Source organism: Zalophus californianus, chromosome 5, assembly GCF_009762305.2.
Source record: "Zalophus californianus isolate mZalCal1 chromosome 5, mZalCal1.pri.v2, whole genome shotgun sequence".
NCBI classification, from domain to species: domain Eukaryota; kingdom Metazoa; phylum Chordata; class Mammalia; order Carnivora; family Otariidae; genus Zalophus; species Zalophus californianus.
The window spans coordinates 124,830,457-124,855,356 of record NC_045599.1 but is presented as its reverse complement, the minus strand read 5'-3'; the positions used below and the strand labels follow the sequence as shown (position 1 = coordinate 124,855,356).

Here is a 24,900-nt window from a genome sequence, read left to right as displayed (position 1 = left end):
TAAACTTATACTAACTCGACTCGTAATAAATTTGAAATACTCAGCGTATTCAATTCGAGTATATTCATTATAGTTGGCTGCCAAGATTTTATACCTGTCAAGTCTTAAAGAGACCTCAGAAATAAAGAAGTAACAATAATAGCAACTACTCATTTCACGTACTGTGTTAGGTGTCTTTATGTATATTATTTTTACTCCTCATCCCGATCCTGTAAGTGTTATTTCTCCAGGTTCTTTCAGTGCAAGAAACCAGGACTCAGCAAAGTTATACAGTTAGTACCTGAACTCTGTCTCAGGAGCACCTCTGCATGGTGCTGTCCACTAGTTGCATCAATTAATTTTCCAAAAGATGGGGGAGGCTGAACCGGGTGAAGCTGAAGGGCCTGTTCACCCTCACAGAGCCACTTAACAGCAGAGTGAGGACTTGGATCCCTGGCCTCCTGACTCACATTCCAGTGCACTTTTCACTACATCAGGACATGTTGGCTCCTGAGCCCCAAGTGACAGCCCCAAACAGCTGTGTTGATCTGTCTTGCATGTCCCAGCTTGTTTTGCTAGCTGAGCAAAAACTACTTAAAAGGATCCTCAATCTTCACCTTCCCATTCCCCTCCACTTACACTCATATACTCCCACTTGCCCCATGAATAACTTCACAGAAAGAATTGTGCAATGTCACTAAGCCTTCCTTTGGTGTCAGAGTTACTCCCTGAGAGAACATTCACTTCCTCATGACTCCAGTTTACTGTCAGATTGGCTTTCCCTCTTTTCTCTTTGATCGGAATCTTAGTTGTTTAGGCAGGAATTTGAGGAGCAGATGTTATACTCCTTGAAGAAGCCCTTTAATTCTCCTTAGTACTGTGTCTAATGACTCCTTAATCCTGTCCTTTTAACTCTGTGGCTAGCAGAATTAAGAGTGAAGTGGGACAGGAATGATGAGCTTGATGCTTAACTTTTCATTTTAATGTTGACAAAGAGAGCACATGAAAACAGTGATGGAAGGAAAACAGCAAGTTTGCCTATAACAGCTAAAGTAAGGTGAATATTAGTGTGGAATTGTTGAGATTTTGTATTTCCCTCCAAATATAAATAGAGCAATTTCAGAGAGCACATAGCCAGAGAAATGGAGCCACTGACTGTTTTTACTACCTTTTCTTCTTAAATTTTGCTATTCTTTAGATAATTATTTCCAAAGAGAAATAAAAATGATTGACCAGAGAAAACAAAGTTATCTCATATAGTACTAGATCTTTTTTTTTTTTTAAGATTTTATTTATTTATTTTGACAGAGAGAGACACAGCGAGAGAGGGAACACAAGCAGGGGGAGTGGGAGAGGGAGAAGCAGGCTTCCCGCTGAGCAGGGAACCCAGTGCAGGGCTCGATCCCAGGACCCCGGGATCATGACCTACTGAGCCACCCAGGCACCCTCATAAGTGCTAGATCTTTTATGGTTAGTGAAGAAAATCAACTTCTCCAATATGAGAGTTCTGTTAACAAAGATATACCCTGTGAACTACTTTGCTTTAGCAGTCTGAACTATCTAATTATCAAAAATCTGATCTGCTTGTTTATATATATGTACATATGTATGTATAAATTTGTCTGTATGTGTGTATATATACATATATATACACACATTTGTGTGTGAATGTGTATATAAACAAATTGGATTAAACTGCCAATAATTTTCTGTTTCTAATTAATCACTTGAAATTTAGTATATCAAGCAGGGTCTAATAAGTAGAGAGCAAGCACAGAGCAATTTGAAAAGGGAGAAGTTTATTATAAAGAGTTACTAACAGAGGATTGGAGAAATGAGGTATTGGCTAATAAAAAGTAAAGAGTACTCTAAAGAACACAGGAATAGCAGATAAAAGGAGCATCTCTTACCCCTAGGGTGGAGATAAAGCATTCAAGGGAGAGGCCCCTCGGGACTGAGATCCAGACATTTTAGAGGACAAGGCTTTGGCTCATTGAATGATAAAGAATTTTTGTGCTCTGACAGCAGAACTTTCCAGAAACCTGTCTCACCAGAGTCACTGGTATAGCACTGCGGCGGAAGGTGCTGGGGGAAGCTGCTGGATGTTGCTGACTACCAGGTACTTGAGCAGCCTGGTGTAGAGAAGCTGTATAGGCTGTGGGAGCCAGACACTAAAGAAGCCATGTGGGGTGCTGGAGCCCACCAGCAGGAGCACACTGGAACCTGCAGTGTCTCTCTAGCACCCTCTAGCTGCAAAACATGCCCCAGGGCAAAGGAAGAATATTTAAAGGGCCCAAATTCATTTTTGCAGAGCAGGCAGTGAAGGGTGAATTTAGAGCTGTGAGGCAATAAATGGACAACTGGCAAATCTGGTGAAACATATAATTTTATATCTTATTATGGGGGCCTCCTTCTTGATTTAACATTTAAATTTGGGACCCTGGTCAGAATTTTGCTAAGGACCTCATTCCTTCCCAGCATTTTAGCATTTAGTATAAGGTCAGAGAGGCTTTTCTTTTTAGGAAGGAAGGGCCTGGGCATTAGCCCCACATTTGCTTTTCTAGGTTTCTTTCTCATGAGCACCTGGTTTGGGAGCTTCAATTTCTTATCTACATTGACCTTTTGATCTGGGGCATTGTGGTGAAATTCCTCACACTGTCACACATTCTAGCCTCAGAGCCCACTCAGACCTTTGTTTGAATTATCTTTGAATTGGAATTAGTACTTTGAATCAGTGCATTAAGAATGGTTTTTTGAAGAATAAATATTTAAAAAACTATCAGCTAGAATTTCAGAATTTTAGGAGAAATGGTCAGTTTAAGTTTTGAGCACTAGTTTCTAGTTAGCAGTAGCTGTGAAGAAAAGCAGTTTCATTGTAAATATCTAATTTGGATTTGGCCACCAGCCGGGAAGAATAATTCTTTTGTTGCTTAGTCAGATACACTTAAATTTTGATTTTTTGTGTATATTCTGTTTCTAGGAGACAAAATTATCATGATTAATAGTTTTTTCTGCTGAAATATCCATTTATTTCTCAGCCTTGAAATTATAGACTTAGAAAGTAAATCTAAATAAGACTAAATAGCCTAAAATTTTGTTAAAATTGTCTTAATCATTGAAATTTATTTTCAGATTAACCTTTTAGGATAAATCAAAGAATAGAGTTTTTTTGTCTTTTTTTTTTTTTTTTTTGCCAACAGAGTTACATTCATAAAGGAAGTTGTGAGGACCGTTTAAAAAGACAGATTTTCATTTTTGCTTTCTGATAGAGAAATTTTATATTTGGGACTAAGTTAGTTCTCCAGCAGAATTCTTTATGGGTTTGTGTGTTATTATCTGTTTAAGGTGTTTAATTGTTTGCTTTCCATACGTATTTATTTGGTGATTTCTTTTTTGAGAGAATGGCACCTGAGATAGCATATACTTTAAAATTGCTTTGATGTGTGTTACTTTCCATGCCGTCTCTGAAGAATGTTATAGACTGTGTTTTAGCATGGTGAATAAGAAATTTTTACATGGAGAGTTTACTTCAATATTCATTTCTAAATTTGTAACTGGATATCACATTTAGGGACTGTACAATTGACTTTTTTAGTACTGGTACTATTATCATCCAAATAGACTTTAATAGATTTCATTAGGTTTTCTTTTGTTTCTAAAGAATATTTTGTTAGTATTTAATTTTCCATCTGTTTATGAACCAATAAGAATCTTCTGTTGTTCCAAAGTTGAGACTGTTTTATATTTATTTCATATTTGTTAACAGCTGCACTTGCTCAGTGCACTAGCCGCTAGCCAAATGTAGCTATTTAAATTAAAATTAAAATTAAAAATTAAGTTCCTTAGTTGCACTAGCCATATTTCTGGTGCTTGATAGAAACATGTGGCTAGTGGCTAGTGGTTACCGTAATGGACAACACAGATGTAGACTGTTTCCACCATCACAGAAAGTTCTGTTGGGCAGTGCTGGTCCTATAATATGTAGAATATATTGCAGTTGTTGATGTGACAGCTTTCTTTGTCTCAGAATGTAGATTATTTTCACTTCACAGTCCCAATAATGTACTTTGTACTGTTAGCCTTTTATATTTTAGTCATTTGGTGGGTAGACAGTGGTATCTCATTGTACTTTTACTTTTGAATTTTCCTGATGAAAACATGTTTAAAAAAAATGTTTTTAAGGTTTTACTTTTGTCTTTGGCTTTCAGCAGTTTTACTGTGATGTTCCTGGGTGTGGTTTTTGCTATCCTTTTGGGGTTTACAGTACTTATTGAATCTCTGGGTTAGTGTCTTTTATCATTTTTCCAAAATTTTGACAGTCATCTCTTTACAGACTGCTTCTCTCTTTTTCCATTCTGCAATTCTAATATGAGACTTTTTCAGCATATGTCATATGTACCTTAAACTTTTTCTGCATTTTCCATTTTTTGTCACACGCTTAAGTCTAAAAATGATCTTTTAACCATTAATTCTCTGCTGTTAAACCCATCCATTAGTTCTAAATCTCAGTGATTGTAGTTTTCATTCTAAAATTTCTGCATATTTCTTTTTTTAATTTTCAGTTTTATGTATATATTATATACCTTGTCATTTAGTTTCTTAATTACAGTTATTTTTTTAGATATTAGTTTTTTACTTGGCAGAGAGAGAGAGAGACTGCAAGAGAGGGAACACAAGCAGGGGGAGTGGGAGAGGGAGAAGCAGGCCTCCCGCTGAGCAGGGAGCCCCAAGCGGGGCTCAATCCCAGGACCCTGGAATCATGACCCGAGCCAAAGGCAGACGCGTAATGACTAGCCACCCAGGCGCCCCTAATTACAGGTCTTTTATTTAAAAAAAATTTTTTTTAAAAGATTTTATTTATTTATTTGACAGAGAGAGTTAGCGAGAAAGGGAACACATGCAGGGGGAGTGTGAGGGGGAGAAGCAGGCTCCCTGCCGAACAGGGAGCCCGATGCTGGACTCGATCCCAGGACTCTGAGATCATGACCTGAGCTGAAGGCATACGCTTAACGACTGAGCCACACAGGCGCCCCTAATTACAGTTATTTTAAATTCTACAACTCAGAAGTTCAATATCTGGTGCTCCCAATTTCTGTGAACTTGGATAAAAAATTGTTTCTTTTCACTAATCTCTAAATGATGTTTAGCATTTCCTTTAATTATGAAAGTAGGCAACAAAGTCACAGGTGTACCTGCAAAGTTCAGATGCTTTCATATTATATTATTGTTATTATAATAGTCATATTGAAATACACATTGTTTATGCTCATCACTCCTTTGAAATTACAGTAGTTATTAGACCTGCCTCTGGGCATAGTTACTTGATACATTAGTACAGAAACTCACATATGCCACAAATTCAAAAAAATATTTTTTAGTTATTTATGTGATAAATAATGGCTTCCAGTATATGTCTAATGTAGTTTTTTAATATGTTTAAAAAACATACTAAGAGGGAATCCACAGATTTCAGAGTGCAGAATGGTCCAGGCACAAAAAATGGTTCTGTAGAGTGTAGGTCAGATTGTGTCATTGCTCAGGTCAAAGCACTCCGATGGGTTTCGTCTAATTTCTCCCTGAGAGAACAAAAGCCAAAGTCCTTTCAGTGGCTTACGTGGCCCTCCTTGATCTGCATCTCCCCACTTGCTGCATTCTGACCTCTCCAACTCCTGTTTGCTTTGCTCACTCTGCTACAGTTACATTGGGGAAATGCCAGACACGCTTTTGCTGCAGGTCCTTTCTAGTAGCTGTTGCTTCCCTTGGAAAGGGAGAGCAGATATCAAAATATCTTCATAGCCTACTCCTTCACTTCATAGCCTACTTACTCACTTACTTCCTGACCACTTTACTTAAAACATTTATCCCTGTCCCCTTGGTTCACATTTTCTGCCCTCCCCACTCAGTTTTTTCCCATATACTTATTACAGTTTTTAATATTATGTATTTTACTTACTCATTAGATTAGTATTGATTTTGGGAGTGGGGCTCATCATAGGCTTCTGTTACTGGCAGGTTAGACCTTTGGCAATAATAGGTCAATTCTGCAGAGTTGCTGTTGGTCCCATGCATAATTTCCATCCCTTTTTGCACTGCTATTTCACTTATAAGACTATTGCATTAACAGTGGTATGGATGATGACAAAAGCTAGCTAATGTCAACTGGCCAAGTCACTTTGTCTTTGTGGTTTATTGCCTCTTTCAAAGTTGGTGTTGTCTGGATTAACATGGGATACAAAGAGCTTCGTATTTGTTGTCCACTTTTCCTGTGTCTGTCTACATGCATCTTTCCTACACATCCTTGTCTCAATCTCTTGATCTTTTCTAGGGTTTATCTCACATCTTCTGGAGAGCATGTTTCTCACCAATGTACTTGATTTTTTGCTCACCCGATTCAGTTAGCATAATGTCATCTAGATCACAGACCAGCATGAATTTCTTCAGATTGTCCAGATGGTACAGGTCCCTTTGGACTATGTTAAGACAAAGGGCCAGAAAATTAATGTAGCCCTGGCTCAAGCATGCATATGTATGCTGCTGTTGGTCACCTGTGAATGTGAACTGTTTTTGGTCTTGCTTCCTAATAGAGGTGGAAAAAGACGCTTTACCAGATCGGTCACCGCATACCACTTACCTGACAGGGCCAATAACCCTGTCTTTGTAGGCTGCCAAAGAGGCCCTTTGGCTTTTTTCACACTGTAGTTTTTAATTGGTGATAGTCATCCTCAGCCTTTCATTGTCTTTATTCATTGCACTGACTACACCCAGTAGTAGCTATCCAGTTCTAGAGTTGTTTCAGTTCTTAGGTTTCCTGTACCTCTCAAATGCCTGGAATACTACACCAGCCAGTACCTTTCCTTTCACGATGAGCTTTTAGCAGTTGCAGTTGCACTGCTGTAGCATGTCAGGGACTATGTACTCCCTGTGATGGGGTCCTCGTTACTATCCACTCGGTGATCTCATCTTGGAATTGACTTCATAGGACCACTTTAAAAAAAGAAATTTTTATTGTTATGTTAATCACCATACATTACATCATTAGTTCTTGATGTAGTGTTCCATGATTCATTGTTTGTGCATAACACCCAGTGCTCCACACAGAATGTGCCCTCTTTAATACCCATCACCAGGCTAACCCATCCCCCCACCCTCCTCCCCTCTAGAACCCTCAGTTTGTTTTTCAGAGTCCATCGATAGGACCACTTTTGATACCAACTCTCTCAGGTCAGGTTCACCAAAACCATTCTTTGAAATTCCAGGATTTGCATGCAGAAGGTTGGTTGAAGAGTGTATTTTGGGATTAGCTCCCGAGAGAGAAGGTGCAGGGGAAACACCCTTAGGAAGGCGCAGAAATTGCATTGTCATGTGGTTGCAGAAGCCGCCTCAGCCACAGGGAAATCTGAAGCTGGTTTAATTCTTCCCATGGATCCCAGACTGAAGCATGGGGCTGGACCATTTTACTGCACGCTGGCCAGGCTGAATGTGGGCTGCTTTGGAATGGTAACATAATCTTGTATGAGGGAGTTTAGGTGTTAGTCACCAGCAGACCAAATCCTGGAAGCTGGGGGAATGAGTGGAGTGGTGAGCGTGCAAAGGATACTGTAGTACTGGAGACATGGAGGAGGTGAAAACTTGTTCAAACACTTAGCTGTGAAAGGGAGGAGAGAGGATAATCAGAAGTTCCTGAGGAGACTGGAAAGGATGAGATCCAGAATACAGGTATTTGATTTGCCTTGGGCAGGAAGAGGTTTCCATCCACCATTGTAATCAAAGAGGAGGAGGAAGAGAGGTGTTCAGATGCAGAGGAGTTTATGACATTAGTGGGAGGAAGTTGAGGCAGTTGTTGTTTGTTGCTTTTGGGAAAGAGCCAGACAAATCAACAGCTGAAAGAAGGGCAGTTGGTTGGGTTGAAGATATCTACGGTGAGTAGATATTTTAATAGATGCTGTGGTGAGTGGGAGGAGAGTGCTAACAGGATAGCCACTGGTGTTGAGGGCCCATTTGAGGTTGATGATCCTGATTTTGAAGAATTATCAATTTGTGCAGTTGTGTGATTTTTTTTCTGGCAGAGCTTAATGTAGTCAAAGTGTAAACATTATGCCCATTGTCTTACAACACTATTTTCTTTTTTCTTTTACATAGCCATCAGATCAAGTCACTACAGTATAGTAACACAGGAGACATGATTCTTGTTGTATCTGGAAGCTCTCAGGCCAAAGTGATTGACAGAGATGGTTTTGAAGTAATGGAATGTATAAAGGGAGACCAGTATATTGTGGACATGGCAAACACCAAGGTAAGCATTAAACAAAATATTTATTGAATTTAATTAATTCAGCACACATTTATTAACAAGTTGATTGAGTTGCTGTAATTCACCCTAAAAATTAGTTTCTTGTTTTAAACAATGTATTATTATTTCTTACAATTCTGTGGATTGACCAGGAAGTTCTTCTGCTTCATATAGTGTCAGCTGGGGCACTAGGATGGTTTTAATGTTCAAAATGCCTCACTCAGATGATTTATAGTTGGTGCTCTACCCCATGGTATCTGTCCTGTTTCCAGCCCTCCCCCTTCCCCACAGTGTGCACGTGCATACCTGTGTGCATGCTCACTCTCTCTTTCCACATATCTAGTTTAGGCTTTCTAACAGTGTGGTGGACTTAGTGGGGTTTGACTTCTTGCTTGATGACTGGCTTCCATGAAGGATGAATATGGAAACTTCAGATTTTAAGGTCTGGCTTCAAGTCTTATATAGCATTGTAGGGCCAACTCAGATTTGAGGAGAGGAGAGATAGACTCCACCATTTGGTGTGTGAATGACAAGATCACATTGTAAAAGATATGGGATGGGAGATATAGATGCAGCCATCTTTGGACACAACATACTCCAAACCTACTATGTACTAGGCTTTAGAACAAGAATGAAAGAGGGTTTCATCAACCTTTTATATAAAGATCTTTTAGTGAGGCAGTAATATTTTTGAAATTATATTCAATATCAATTAACTATAGCTGCATAAATGCTATCAAACTTAATGGATTATTTATAATTACTAACATATCTGTGGGATGTCTGAGTGTAGCTCCAAGCTACAGTTAATGTCTGGGTCTGTTCCATGTGTCCCTGTTGCTCCTTGCACTAGTGAACTGCCTGAGGGCATGTTTTTCACATGGTGATGGCAGAAACACAAGAAGGAAACCTCAACTCTGGAAGCACATTTCAGGCCTTTGTTCATATGTCCATGGACATTCCATTGGCTAGAGCAAATCACATGACCACGGGTATCAGTGGAGAAATTTGCCCAGGTCTTTAGGGAGAGTAACCACAGTAGCACATGCCAAAGGTTGAGGATACAGGAGAGGTTATGGATTGGGAACAGTAATGCAACCTACCACAGATCTATTACAGTGTCAGTGGATATGGTTGGTGTGGAATTTTGAGCCTCAGTTTTACTTCTGACTTTTACTCCTCTTTCCCTGTCCTAGTACATATTTCTAAAACACTTAGTACTCAAGGTTTGTAACTACATCAAAATCTAATAGATTTGATTGCCTAAGAAAATACAGTGGATCCTCATTATTTGTGGTTTCTGTATTTGCTGAAATGTTTTTGTAACCCCCAAATCAATACACAGTGCTTTTGTGGTTGTTTGCAGACATGCACTTGCACAGAGCAGCAAAAAAGAATGTGAAAAAGCTGATGCTCTTTCTTCTTGTTTCAGCTCTCACATTGTAATCAAGTGTCCTTTTTGTGATCTGTGTTGTGCTGCATTTTTATTACTTGGGGGCCTTTTGTTGGTGATTTTGCTGTTTAAAATGGCCCCCAAGTATAGTGCCGAAGTGCTGGAGCACTGTCTGGTGTTCCTAAGTGTGAAAAGTCCATGACGTGCCTTGCAGAGAAATACGTATTTTAGATAAGCTTCATTCAGTCATGACTATGAGTTCAATGTTAATGAATCAGGTATATATATTAAATAATGTTTCTTTAAACAAAAACATAAAGTTATACATTGATTAGTTGATGAAGATATGACTGGCTTGTATGAACCCAACCCTGTATTGGATAATTCAGTATTTACAGAACTTTATAGATCATAACTACTGCAAATAATGAGAATTGGCTATAATCTACATGCTCTAGTTGAACTTTTGGAATAAATTAATATACTATGTTTCAAACTGCCCTCTGTTGAAACCCAGTGAAGTTCCTCTCAACCTTAAAGAGGATCACAGTCTCATTCATTTTTTTGTGTGACTAATTGTTTATTAAGTGTCCAGTGCTAGATGATTCAAATAGAATTCATATATAATTTAAGCATACAATTATATTCAGTGGTGGCTTCAGTAGTTTCTTTTTTTCATGTATTTTATTAGAGTTTCTCATTCCCTTCTCCTTAAAATCATTGCCCCTAGGATTCCACCAAAGATGATGTTGTGAGAGTGATGATGGTAAGGAAAGAAAGCAGATAGGCCTCTAGGTCATTCTCCCTGTCTTAAACTTAGTTCTGCTTTTATCTGCTTTATTTGAAGCTTTTGGGAATACAGATCTATTTAAGCAACTGGTCTGTGGAAATGAAACCTTTAAAATCTTGTATTTAATTTATTCTCTTTTTAGTTTGTGCTTACCATCGACAGCTAAGCAGGGTCAGGCCTGGTTAGTACTTGGATGGGAGACAGTATTTCTTAAAAAGTATGAGGAAGAGCAGTTTTTGCCAGTCTCTAAGCTCTTTTTTTTTTTTTTTAAGATTTTATTTATTTATTTGAGAGAGAGAGAGAAACAGCATGAGAGGGGAGAGGGTCAGAGGGTGAAGCAGGCTCCCCACTGAGCCGGGAGCCCAATGTGGGACTCGATCCCAGAATGAACTCTGGGATCATGGCCTGAGCCGAAGGCAGTCGCTTAACCAACTGAGCCACCCGGGCGGCCCTCTAAGCTCTTCTTAATTATTTCAGCCATTCAGGGCTTCTTATATTATAGAAACACTAAGACTTTGTGGATTTAAGTTTTAGCCAATAAAATTTCAGGAAGAAAGGAATCCGGTTAGTTTTATTTCTGGCTATTTTTGCAATTTCAGACTTATAGTACATATAGGACATATAATGAGATGATTAGGAAAGTAGGACAAGGGTGGATAAACAAGTCTGTGCGGAAACACGGGAAATTAACATTAGCATATTAAGTTACTAGAGTTATTTTTTACCTCCTTGGTTAAATATATTCCTAATTATTTAATTGTTTTTGATGTTATTGTAAATGGGATCATTTTCTTTATTTTTCAGAAAATTCATTGTTAGTGTATGAAAACCTCTTGATTTTTTTTAATGTTAATTTTATGTTCTACAGCTTTACTGAATTTGTTGATTAGATCTAAGAGTTTTTTTGATGAGTCTTTAGGATTTTCTGTATTTAGAATCATGTCATCATGTCAAATAGAATTTTACCTCTTTCTTTTATTTCTTTTCTTGCCTGATTGCTCTAGTTATGACTTCCAGTACAGTCTTGAATAGGAGTAACGAGAGCGGGCACCCTTGTCTTGTTCCTGATCTTAGAGGAAAAGCTTTCAGCCTTTTACCACTGAGTATGATGTTGGCTGCGGGCTTGTCATATATGGCCTTTATTATGTTGAGATATGTTCATTCTATGCCTAATTGCAAATCATGTATCTGATAAGGGGTTAAAATCCAAAAATATGTAAAGAAATCTAACAGCTCAATAGCAAAACAAAACAAACCCAATTAAAAAATGGGCAAAAGGATCTGAATAGACATTTTCCAAGGAAGATGTACTAAAGGCCAACAGGTACATGAAAAGATGCTCAACCTCACTAGTCATTAGGGAAATGCAAATGAAAACCACAGTGAAATATCACCTCAGCGTATTAGAATGATCATTATAAAAAAGACAAGAGATAACAAATGCTGGTGTGGTTGTGGAGAAAAGGGAAACCGTGCGCACTGTTGGTGGGATTGTAAATTGGTGCAGCCACTGTGGAAAACAGTACGGAGGATCCTCAAAAAATTACAAATAGAGCTACCATATGATTCAGCAATTCCCCTTCTGAGAATATATCCAAAGGAAATGAAAACACGACCTTGAAAAGATAATCTGCACCTCCATGTTCATGGCAACATCATTTGCAATTACTAATACATGGAAACAGCCAAACAACCTAAGTCCATTGATGGATAAGTGGTTAAAGAAGTTGTGAGATATATAGCTATCTATATCTATATAGATATATAGATATAGATAGCTATATATCTATGTCTAGATATCTATATCTATATATATATAATTCAGCCATAAAAGTGAGGAAATCCTACCATTTGCAACAACTTGAGTGGACCTTGAAGGCATTATACTAAATGAAATAAGTCAGACAGAGAAAGACAAAATACTGTATGATTTATTTCTATGTGGAATCTAAAACAGAAAAAAACCCAAACAACCCCCCCCGCCCCCGCAACAAACCACAGAGTCACAGAAAACGAGATCAGACGTGTGGTTACCAGAGGCAGAAGACGGGGAATGAGGGAGTTGGAAGAGAGTAGTCAAAAGGTACAAATTTCTAGTTATAAGATAAATAAGTACTAATGGTATAATTAGGGGTATAATGTACAACATTATGACTATAGTTAACACTGTATGATATAAAGGAACATTGTTAAGGAGAGTGAGTCCTAAGAGGTATCATTACAAGGAAACTTTTTTTTACCTTTTTTTTTTCTTTATATTGTATCCATATGAGATGAGGGATGTTAGCTGAACCTATTGCGATAATCATTTCACAATATATGTAAATCATATTATCATGCTGTATGCCTTAAATTTATACAGTGATGTATGTTAATTATTTCTTAATAAAACCGGGAAAAAATTTAGTTACCATTATGTAGAAAACTACTATATATTGTAACTACTGTAACTTCCCCCACTTGCCTAATATTTCCATTTTGATTTCAAAATCATGGTTGATATTTACTTTCTTCATTTCCCAGAAGCAGATATAATTAATTGACTATTTACTTGTCTAGGAAATGTTACTGATATCTTAACTGCAGTCTTTGACTTGAGTAATAGGTTTTGGAAATACAAGAATTATTATTTGAAAGTAGTAGATTTCATGGGACAGTTTTTTTCCTTAACTTTTTAACCTCTTTTCTGAATTGCAATAAATAGGACATTAAAGGAAACAATTAAATATATCTGCTCTATTGTGATTAAAATATTATGTCCTTCACATAACAATAAAAAAATTAAAAAAAATATGTCCTTCAAATATAAACAGGCCTCTCTGTTAAATTGTTATATTAAATTTATATCTCTAATCTTTACATCATTGTGTGTATATGTGTGTATTTTTAAATGTACTCATAGTGGTACAGAAATGCTTTTTTCTGTCATACACTACGATGCAGTTCACTGTAGGGAGAGTGATGTACTTACACCTTAAAAAAATAAAGTTTATTGGGTTTCTAACAGTAATTCCTGTCAACTATAAAAAATTTGGAAAAAAATTACTCATAATTCTACTACCCAAATATAATCACTAATAACATTTGTTTCTATATGCCTATATTTTCCTTATGCATCTGAAAAGATGTTTTTCTGATCAAACCGGGACATTTACATTAGTTTATTACTTGGAACTATGTTTTGTATGTTCTACAGTCTTGGGATTTTGTGCAGATGCTCCAGGGGCTGCAGTAAGGTAGAAGGAGAGGCCTCAGGATAGGAGTGAGGGGCAGGGGGCCTTCCACTTCAGTCAGAGGAATTCTGTTTTTGTCTGTTTTATGTGTTGGAGTTTTTCATAAGATATCCTTTGAAAATTAGGTTGGGCTGCTTTTTTAAAATATGAGGATTCCTGAGCTGGAGTTCATGGGATTATTGGTTATTTTATCTGGGGAAAATAAGACCTTACTTCTTTAGGTTTAGACGAGTAATACTAAATCCAACAAAAATCCAACTGAGTAAATTTGAAGATCTAATTATCTTTATTCAATGATTTATGAATTGGGCAGCATCTCATCTAGCAAATAGAGGTTATGAGGAGCTGTACAAAATGGAATGTTTTTAAAGGCAGAAAGCGGGTGGGACAAGGAATTTACAAATAGAAAAAAATGGATGATTCCAGCAGGATTATACCTTCTTTTGAGGGGACAAAGGGGTCTGTCGGTTGGATTACCTCACTGGTGCTGATCGGGAAATTCCAGACTGACTAGTTAAGATTACATTCCTGGGAGAGTTTGAAACTGTACTTGGGTTAGGTACTTAGGTACTAAGTGTCTTTTTGGCGCTGTGGGCTTACCATAAGTGACTCCATTTGGGGCCTGTTGTCTCTGTCTCTAACAGGAGGAAAGTAGGACAGAGATAAGCAGGAATCCATCTTTAAGCTATTCAAAAGCATACTCTAAAATCTGTGGTGACATTGTCATCTAAAACTCATTTATTTTAAACCAGAATATTGGTACATTACTTCCAATCAGAGAGTGTTTTCCTTTCTTACTTTGAAGTCTTACACACTTTGCCTGAGATTCAGATTGGGGCTCTTTGGCCTAGAGCCCACAAATATGTGACTATTATATTTTGATTCTTCACTGAGAAGTATTCCTACACATCAAAACTCCATAACAAATCACTATTAAGTTAAATTAAAGAGTGTTTTCATAGATTATTAATAAGTGAATGCCCATGATTATGATCTTATAATTTCATTTATTAAACTTCCTTTTATCAATTCATCTTGGGTTGATATTGTTAAGTGAATTTCCTTTGGATTGTCTTCAACCCTTGTCTTTTCAACATCAAAACAATTCTGTTACATTTCTTTCTTAACTACATGATGAAATTGGGAAAGGACAGGCTCAGGGGACCCTAGAATCCTTGGACCTTTAGCTGGACAATTTCTCCACGAATGTACTGTAATTATGGAAATTAGAAGCTTTATAAATAATTACGGGAAAAACATGTTTTCAAATAGCTTTATTTATATTTGAATAGTTCACATAGTTATTCTGATATCCAGCCACTCCAAAAATTTGCTATTGCAAATTTGGAGATGAACATATTAGTCATATCCTTTTAATGGTAAGTCCTGTTTCCTAAGAAGTAAAACATTTTATTTATTTATTTATTTATTATTATTTTTTTAAAGATTCTATTTATTTATTTGACAGAGAGAGACACAGCGAGAGAGGGAACACAAGCAGGGGGAGCGAGAGAGGGAGAAGCAGGCTTCCCATGGAGCAGGGAGCCCGATGTGGGGCTCGATCCCAGGACCCTGGGATCATGACCTGAGCCGAAGGGAGACGCTTAACAAACTGAGCCACCCAGGCGCCCCCCTAAGAAGTAAAACATTTTAAACTGTGAATTCTAGGTATAGTTTTGTTTCTGAAAGCAGTTTTAACTGATGGTTTTAACCACAAATATAAACTCTAAAAAGTACAGTGATTGGAAGTACATTGTGTTTCTTTCCAATTTCTGAATATTTTCAGAGGTTTTTATCTAATAGAAACTCCCTAACACTGGTTTCTGTCCTTTTGACATATCCCCATCATTTTGGGGATAATTTCTTACATTCTGGTACAACAAAATGTTCTTGGCTCATCTTGTACTTTTCCTGCTCTGATGTTACCCATTTCTCCATTGATCCATGGCTCCTTTTAATAGGGAATTCTGTTTACAAATCTGGATTTGGGCCCTGGGTATGTTCACTGATGCTGGGGTGTCATTGCTTCTAGACTGTTTCAGGAGAGCGAGCTGGAATGGGAGATCAGCCAACTGTGTGTGTGTGTGTGTGTGTGTGTGTGTGTGTGTGTATAAAATCATGAGTTCACACTGATACATCCAGTAATCCTAATCTAACTTCCTAGCCTTTCTCCATTCCATATTTGTATTTCACTTCTTCAACAGTGAGAAGTTTGGCCTCCAGTATCATCACTACTTTCATTCATTTGTTCATTGCTACCATTCATAGAAAGTAGTTTCAGAATTGCTACACTCCTAGTCCTGGTTGTAGGCAGAATTCTAAGAGGGCACCCAAGATTCCTTGCTCCTCCCCGTGAGTGTGGATGTGAACTATGAGCAGGATGCAGTACTCCTATGATTAGGTTATATTGTATGGCACAGTTAAGAAAGGAAGATTATCTTCAGTGGGTCGAGCTAATCAGGTGAGCCCTTTGAGGGATTGAGCCTTTCTTGGCAAAAGAGATTTAAAGTGTGGGAGGGATTTGACTTGGAGAGTTTCTGTTTCTGGCTTTGAAGTTGTAAGCAGAACTTACTTGATGAAATTGGGTATGTAGCTAAGGCAATTTCTGAACAAAGTGTTGAGGGTACTGCCTGATTTTTTCTTGCTGCTTATAGGAAAATATGAGAGAATAAAGTTAAATTGAAAGATGTTTTATTAAAAGGGAACCAGGGCTAGATGATTTAGTTAATTTTGAGCCTATCTTAGATGGCAAATAATGTTAAAATGAAGAAATTGCTTCCAAAAATGTGATTCAGAGAAGAAACCAAGAGTGTACATATAACCTTTTGCTCAACCTCAGAAAGATCATAAGGTCAGATTATTCATTTACACTGAAGGCTTTTTCAAGAAATTAATGTGTGCTTCATAGATTTTCTCAACCAAGCCAGGTGGCCTCTAGAAAGCTTAAGGATATTACTCCTTAGCCATTTCAACAGGAGTTACAGATAAAGAGGGGATTATTTTGCAAAGATTTGCAGGCATAGCTTTTGTCTAATTTAGATTCAACATGAGAAAGCTTCTCATTTGTTGGCTTTGAAGATGGAGGAATCCGTGTGGTAAGGAAGGCACACAGCTTCTAATCACTGAGAGCAGCCTCCAGCTGACAGCAAGGAAATGGGCATCTCAGTCCTACAACTACAAGGAACTTGGATTCTGCCAGTGACCTCAGTGAACTTGGAAGCAGATTCCTCCCCCGAACCTTGAGAGAGGAACACAGCCTTACCATGATCTTGATTTCAGTCTATGAGACCCTAAGCAAAGAAACCAGTTACTTTGTGATGGACTTCTGACCTCCAAAACTGTTAGTGTCTTAGGCTACCTCCAATTTATTAGTTAAGTTTGTGGTGATTTGTTACACAGCATGGATAACTAATATAGTTCTGCAAAAACCACACATACTAAGTAATAATGCAAGTCCATGAGGAGGTTGTAGTGGTTGTGATCACACAGAAGAGCAAGAGTTGGCTTCCAGTGGGAGGATGGAATATATTTACACTGGGGATGGAGGGATTGTAGAGGCTCATATCCAGATATGTTTATAGATTGTGGGTCTTAGGTAGGAAACTAAAAGTGTCACCATCTACTGGCAGAGTCATTAATTTTGTGTTGGGAGATGTTGAGATGAAGCCTTCAGTAAGATAGTAAAGACTTAGAATAGCTATTGACAGTTGTGAGAGAAAAATGACTAGAAGAACTATGGGAGCACTAAGGGCTGTAGAATGTAAATTCGCAGAGACAGTCATTCTGCATATTTGTATGATGTTCTTGAGTCTTATTCAGGAGCCTGGGTGTTTGAATGGAATACAGTGATGAGGAGGAGGGAGTTATTCCAGAATAAAAGTGGTTCATTGTAGGTAAAGCGAAAGGACTTTCAGGTTTATGCTTAAGGAGTGGATGAATGAAAATAAAGAAAGTTGAAGAACTGGAAGATAGGAGGTTTTGTGACCAGTAAATGGAATATATAGAGCCCAGAACATATCAGCTGAAAAATATTTGTTAAATCAATAAATACTGGAAATTCATGGTTTCAGAAAAGTAACTATTTGTGGTAATGGCAGAGTTAGCTGTAGTTGGGGCTGCTGAAATATATTGGAAGAGGTCATTAGAATTGAGTAGATCACAGAAGAATGAATTTATCTCTTCAATGTATTCAAATGGATTTTAAAATCACCCAGGAATTAGAAAAACTTGGACTTCAGAGTCTTTGATTCACAGAAGGAACTGACTAAGAGTGTGGACGGATTACAACAGGGGTCGACAAACTACAGCCTGTGGGCCAAATCCAGCCTGCACTGTTTTTGTAAATGAAAGTTTTATTGGAAACCGCCATGCCGGTTCATTTACTTACATGTCTGTGGCTACTTTTGTGCTACAGTGGTAGAGTTGAATAGTTGCAGCAGAGAACGTGTGGCCTGCAAAGCTTAAAATACTCATTATCTGGCCCTTTAGAGAAGAAGTTCGCCAACTCCTGCATTAAAGCTGTGAACATTTTCTGCAGCAAAATGTATGCACACAAAATTTTGCTGACAGTTTTAGGAACTTTTGTGATTCCTAACAGCCAAAGAACGGACTCTGGATAAGAAGAACTTTTGGATCCAAGTTCACACTATATTCTCTGCTGCATTTCATCTCATCATGTGAGTTGCCTCTGTTAGTTAGCTCACCATGCCAAAGACATGGGCACTTTCATTTGGGTGGGTCACAGAGCCTCACCTTATTCAGTGACTACAGATGGCACTGCATCAGAGCGGCTCTTTACAGTTCTTGTCATGTGGCAGCCACGAGAGTATGTATAGATTGGTACAAATCAGCACGCATTGCGCTGTGCCCCCCCGCCCCGTCTGTGTGTGTGTGTGTGTGTGTGTGTGTGTTTAGAGGAAACCAGTATTGATCATGGTTCAGTAATGTCCTCTCTTTAGGGAAAGGATAACATTTATGAGAAACAAATGGATGCGTAATTCTTCTAGGCTATTTCCAGTTAAGGCTGTTAAATAAAGGGTTTTTTTTTCAGGAGTGCCTGTGTTTAGATAAGGGAGAAAGAGAGAAAAACTAGTTTATTTGATGAAAAACTGTTTTAGTCACTGGCTGTTCTTTAGTAGGTGTCACTTTAAAATTTTTTCCGCTAATGTTAGCCATGGTACTGAATCTGTTTAGATCCATTTAAGAATCCTTAGTTGAACTTGATTTTTTTATGACTAATTTTGGTCACTGTTTTAACACAAGGGTACTTAACATTCCCATTGCCTTTGTCATGCTCCTATCTTACAAACAAGAAACAACATTCACAGTCTTTTAGATTTTTTACAGTTTAACCTACTTGTGTTCATATTCTAGGTACTCAGCAGCTAAGGTGCCCACATATCCTTTTGATCTTAATTTCTTCTGTAATAGGGATCATTTTCTTTTGGTCCTCTTAAAAATATCCTTTATATTCCAAGATGCTATTTCAACTCTAATCAACAGATACCAGTAAAAAAACCTATTTTCTGGGGCTTGCCTTCAAGACCTCAGTGGTCTCGGTGAGTTGTTGGGTTGTTGCTCAGACAAAGTACTGGAAGTGAGGGTCCAAGAACTAGAGTGAGCAGCATCCATCTGTAAGAATCCCAGAGTCTGGGAGTGGGAGAGGAAAATAGTAAATGGGAACTGACTGGGATGTAAGCAGACTATGCATTAGATTATAGGGTCAGGCAGAGATGTCAGTGGAGATGGAGTTCAGTTAGGCAGAGGAGGAGAGTGCAGCAGGTGTGGAGGAGTCTGCAAGACTGAGGAAGCCAAGGCAGTTTAGGCTCTCTACTTTGAGACTCTCTATGCTCTTCTGTAGCTGTGTCAGTATCCTTTCACTAATACCACACTGCCTTGATTATTGCATCTTTTTAGTATGCTTAAAATTCGGTGGTATGTTCAGGTGTCTGGGTGGTTAAGCGTCGGCCTTTGGCTCAGGTCATGATCCCAGGACCCTGGGATCGTGTCCCTAGTTGGGCTCCCTGCTCAGTGGGGAATCTGCTTCTCTCTCCCTCTGCCCCTCCCCCTGCTCATTCTCTCTCTCTCTCTTTCAAATAAATAAATAAAATCTTTAAAAAAAATTAAAAAAAATTTGGCAGTGTGCTCCAACTTTGTTCTTTGTCTCAAATTGTTTGGGCTATTTTGGTTTCTTTTTAAAAAAAGCTTGTAATTACAGTTAACATACAGTGTTATATTAGTTTCAGATGTACAATGTAGTGATTCATTACTTACATACATCACCTGGTGCTTGTCATGACAAGTGCACTCCTTAGTCCCTATCACCTATTTCACCCATCCCTCACCCACCTCCCCTCTGGTAACCATCAGTTCTCTATAATTAAGGGTCTGTTTCTTGGCTTCTCATTCTCTCTTTCTCTCTTTTTTTCTCCTTTGCTCCTTTGCTTCATTTCTTAAATTCCACATATAAGTGAAATCATATGGTATTTGTCTTTCTCTGACTGGCTTATTTCACTTAGCATGATACTTTCTAGCTCCATCCGTGTCCTTACATATGGCAAGATTTCATTCTTTTTTATGGCTGAATATATATATGTATCACCTCTTCTTTATCCATTCATCAGCACATCAATACATTCATCAGTACACTTGCACTGCTTCCATAATTTGGCTATTGTAAATAGTGCTGCTATAAACATAGGGATGCATGGATCCCTTTGAATTAGTATTTTTGTATTCTTTGGGTAAATACCCAGTAGTACGATTGCTGGATCAAAGAATAGTTCTATTTTTAACTTTCTGAAAAATCTCCATACTGTTTTCCAGAGTGGATGCACCAGTTTGCGTTCCCACCAGTAGTGCATGAGGGTTCCTTTTGTCCTCATCATCGCCAACACCTGTTGTTTCTTCTGTTGTTGATTTTAGCCATTCTGACAGGTGTGAGGTGATATCTCATTATAGGTTTGATATTGGGCCCTTTTAGTTTCTTTACTTTTTCACATACATTTTAGAATTATCCTGTCTATACATACAAAGAATCCTGCTAGGATTTTGTTTGAAATTATTTTGAATCTAAAGATTATTTGGAGAGGTGCCTGGGTGGCTCCATCTGTTAAGTGTCTGACTCTTGATTTTGGCTCAGGTCATGATCTCAGGGTAGTGGGATCGAGCCCCATGTTGGGCTCTGTGCTGGGTGTGGAGCCTGCTTAAGAATAGTTTTCTAATTCTAATATTTTAAGGTGGATGCGTTAATTATAGAGACTTGCTTTAGCTTTTCTTTTTTTAAAAGACTTTATTTATTTATTTATGTATTCATTCATTCAGAGAGCACACAAGTGGGGAGAGGGGCAGAGTGAGATGGAGACAATCTCAAGCAGACTCCATGCTGAGCACAGAGCTTGGTGCAGGGCCCAACCTCATAACTCTGAGATCATGACCTAAGCCAAAATCAAGGGTTGAATGCTTAAGCAACTGAGCCACCCAGGCACCCCATAGGTGCATATACACTTATAATTGCTATGTCTTTTTGGTGACTTGATCCTTTTATCATTATGTAATGTCCCTCCTTATCTCTTGTGATTTTTCATATTCTGATGTCAACCTTATGTGATATTAATATATTCACTCAAGTTGGTATATTTTGTTCTGTATTCATTTATTCAACATTTATTTATTTATTTATTTTAAAGATTTTGTTTATTTATTTGACAGAGAGAGACACAGTGAGAGAGGGAGCACAAGCAGGGGGAGTGGGAGAGGGAGAAGCAGGCTTCCCGCTGAGCATGTAGCCCGATGCAGGGCTCGGTCCCAGGACGCTGGGATCACGACCTGAGCCGAAGGCAGATGCTTAATGACTGAGCCACCCAGGCACCCCATATTCAACAACATTTATTGAATGTCTGCTAGATTAAGCCATCATGAAATTTATATGCCAGTGGGGAAACATTGAAAATATGCAAAAATATATATCACAAAATCAGAGAGTAGTAAGTACTATGAATTAAAATGAAGCCCATTAAGGGGATGGAGAGTGACTAGGGGCTTGTAGATAGAGTAGTCAGGGTGGCCTCTCTGAGGGGATGGCATTCAGGCTGAGACCTGGATGAAGGATCCACGAGGGAGCCAGCCATACAGATATCTGAGAAGGGGCCATGCAGAAAGAGGAACAGCAAAGGCTATTCTGTTCAAGGCTCTGAGTCACAGTGCTTCTAGATCTTTCTCAGTTCTTTATTTTTAGCCTTTCTATATCATTATATTTCAAGTTGGATTCTTGAAAGAAGTGTATTGTTGGGTCTTGCTTTTTAATGTATAATGGTAATCATTGTCTTTTAATTGGTGTTTTTAGCTCATTTAAGTTTAATGTAATTATTGATATGGTTGGATTTAATTCTACTATTTCATTATTTTTGCTTCTTTCTGTTCTTTGTTCTCTGCTTCATCTTTCCTGACTTCTTTTATTTTATTTTTTTTTTTAAAGATTTTATTTGAGAGAGAGAATGAGAGAGAGAGAGCACGTGAGAGGGGGGAGGGTCAGAGGGAGAAGCAGACTCCCTGCTGAGCAGGGAGCCTGATGTGGGACTCGATCCCGGGACTCCAGGATCATGACCTGAGCCGAAGGCAGTCGCTTAACCAACTGAGCCACCCAGGCGCCCTGACTTCTTTTAAATTATCTGAACATTTTTAGAATTTCATTTTTATTTACCTGTTAGATTTTAATTATGTCTCTTTGTATAGTTTTTTAAGTGGTGGCTTTAGGGAACTATAAAAATATATTTTAAGTTTTATATAATCTACTTAGAATTAATAGTTTACCATTTCAAGTATAAAATATGAATTGTGCAACCACATAGGCTCTTCCTCCAATCCTGATGCAGTTATTATATGTGTTACACTTACATACATTGAAAATCCCATCAGGCAATGATAATAATTTTTGTTTTCAACAAGTTAAGGGTGAAACATATTGTTCTACTTACTCAGATATTTACCCTTTTCTTTTGTTGTCCCTTCATTGCTTATATTCTAGGTTTCTCTTTGTTATCCTTTCCCTTTTACTTGAAGAACTTATTTTAGACTTTCTTTTTTAATTTTTAATTTTGAGATAGAATATACATACCATAAAATTCACACATTTAACATGTATGTTCAGTGGTTCTCTTATCATTTCCCTTTCACATGAAGAACTTATTTTAGACTGTCTTTTTTAATTTTTAATTTTGAGATAGAATACCATAAAATTCACCCATTTAATGTGTGTGTGTTCAGTGGCTTTTAGTACATTCAGTGGTTTTTAGTATATTCATGGAGTGTGCAGCCATCTCCACAATCAATTTTAGAACATTTTTATCCTCCCCAAAAGAAACTACTGGAGACAGTAAGAAGATCAGTGGTTGCCATAAGGGGGGCAGGGAGTGGTGATTAGGCAGAACACAAAGGATTTTTAAGACAATGAGACTAGTCTGTATGATATTATAATGATGGATACATGTCATTATAAATTGTTCATATCCATAAAATGTACAGTATCAAGAGTGAACCCTAATGTAAGCTGTGGAGTTTGGATGATAATGATGTGTCAGTGTAGGTTCATCAGTTGTAACAAATGTACCACTGTAGTGGGGGATATTAATAATAGGAAGAAGCTATGCATGTGGGGGCAAGGAATATATGGTAAATCTCTGTATCTTCCTCTCAATATTGCTGTGAACCTCAAACTGTCCCAAAAAGTAGTCTATTAAAAATGAAATACTCCCTGTTCCTTAGCCATCATCCTCAATTCTACCACCCCTCAAAGACCTGTGCAATTACTAATCTACTTCTGTCTCTCTAGATTTTTGCCTATTCTGGATATTTCATGTAAATGGAATCATACAATATGTGGACCTTTCACTTAGCATAATGTTTTTAAAATTCATGTTGTGGCATGTATCAATATTTAATTTATGTTCGTTGCAAAAGCAATTTTCTATTGTATAGATATACCACATTTATCTCTTCAGTTGATGGACTTTTGTGCTGTTTCCACTTTTTTTACTATTATGAATAATGCTACTGTGAACATTCCTGTACAAGTTTTTGTGTGGAGGTATGTTGTCATTTCTCTTAGATGTATATTTAGGAGTGGAATTTCTGGGTCCTATGGTAACTCTATGTTAACATTTTGAGGGACTGACAGACTGTTTTCCAAAGTGTCTGTAACATTTTACATACCGACTAATAGTGTATGAGGGTTCCAGTTTTTATACATCCTTGTCAACACTTGTAATTTTCTCATTTTGTTGTTGTTGTTGTTTGTTTGTTTGTTTTTAATGATAACCATTTCAGAGGGTGTGGAGTGGGTGTCTCTGTGGTTTTAATTTATATTTCCCTGATGGTTAATTATGTTGAGCTTCTTTTTGTGTATATATTAGCAATTTGTAAATCTTTTTTAGAGAAATATCTGTTCAAATCCTTGCGTGTTTTAAAATTGGGTTGTTTTTTTATCATTGAGTTCTAACAGTTCATATATTCTGGATTATTAGTCTTTTATGAGATATATGATTTGCGAATATTTTCTCCCATTCTTTGGGTTGTCTTTTCATGTTCTTGATGGTGTCCTTTGAAGCACAAAAGTTTTAAATTTTGATGAAGCTCAATTTAATTTTTCCTTGTTTTGTGCCTTTAGTGCCGTTGCCTAAACTATGCTCATGAAGAATTACACATATGTTTTCTTCTAAGTTTTATAGTTTTAGCCCTTACATTCAGATCTTGATCCATTTGGAGTTAATTTTTGTGTGTGGTGTGAGGTAGGCATCCAACTTTGTAATAAGTATTCTTGAAGTAAAAGAATTTTCACATTTTCTTGGCTATTCTTTGAATTTCCATATGAAATATATGATCAGTTTTTTCAATTTCTGTAACATTTCTTTTAAATCAGGTGACAAATTCTCTTAGTTTTCTTTCATATCACAATGTATTTATTTCACCTTCATTCCTAAGGTACATTTTCTGTACATTTAACTTAGCAGTATTTTTCTTTCAGCACTTTAAAAATGTTGGTCTGCTGTCTTCTGGCTTTATTTTTGATGAGTCCCCTGCAGTAATTCAAGTATTTGTTTTTCGTTATGTAATGTGTTTTTTTTTATATTTTGCTTAGGATTTTTTTTTTTTTAATCTTTGGCTTTTAATAGATTAATATGTGTCTAGGTGTAAGCTTTAAAAATTTTTTTAGTTATTA

The 24,900-nt window shown here is 37.4% G+C and overlaps 1 protein-coding gene across 2 annotated transcripts in view; it reads left to right on the top strand.

The window, feature by feature from the left end:
* The window catches only part of WDR70 (WD repeat domain 70), a 290,555-nt gene that overhangs the window by 76,618 nt on the left and 189,037 nt on the right, over positions 1-24,900 (top strand). For both annotated transcript variants that reach the window (XM_027605240.1, XM_027605241.1), the window contains one exon: positions 8,119-8,272. In XM_027605240.1, coding sequence (XP_027461041.1) covers positions 8,119-8,272 — 154 coding nt within the window. The remainder of the gene's footprint in view (positions 1-8,118; positions 8,273-24,900) is intronic.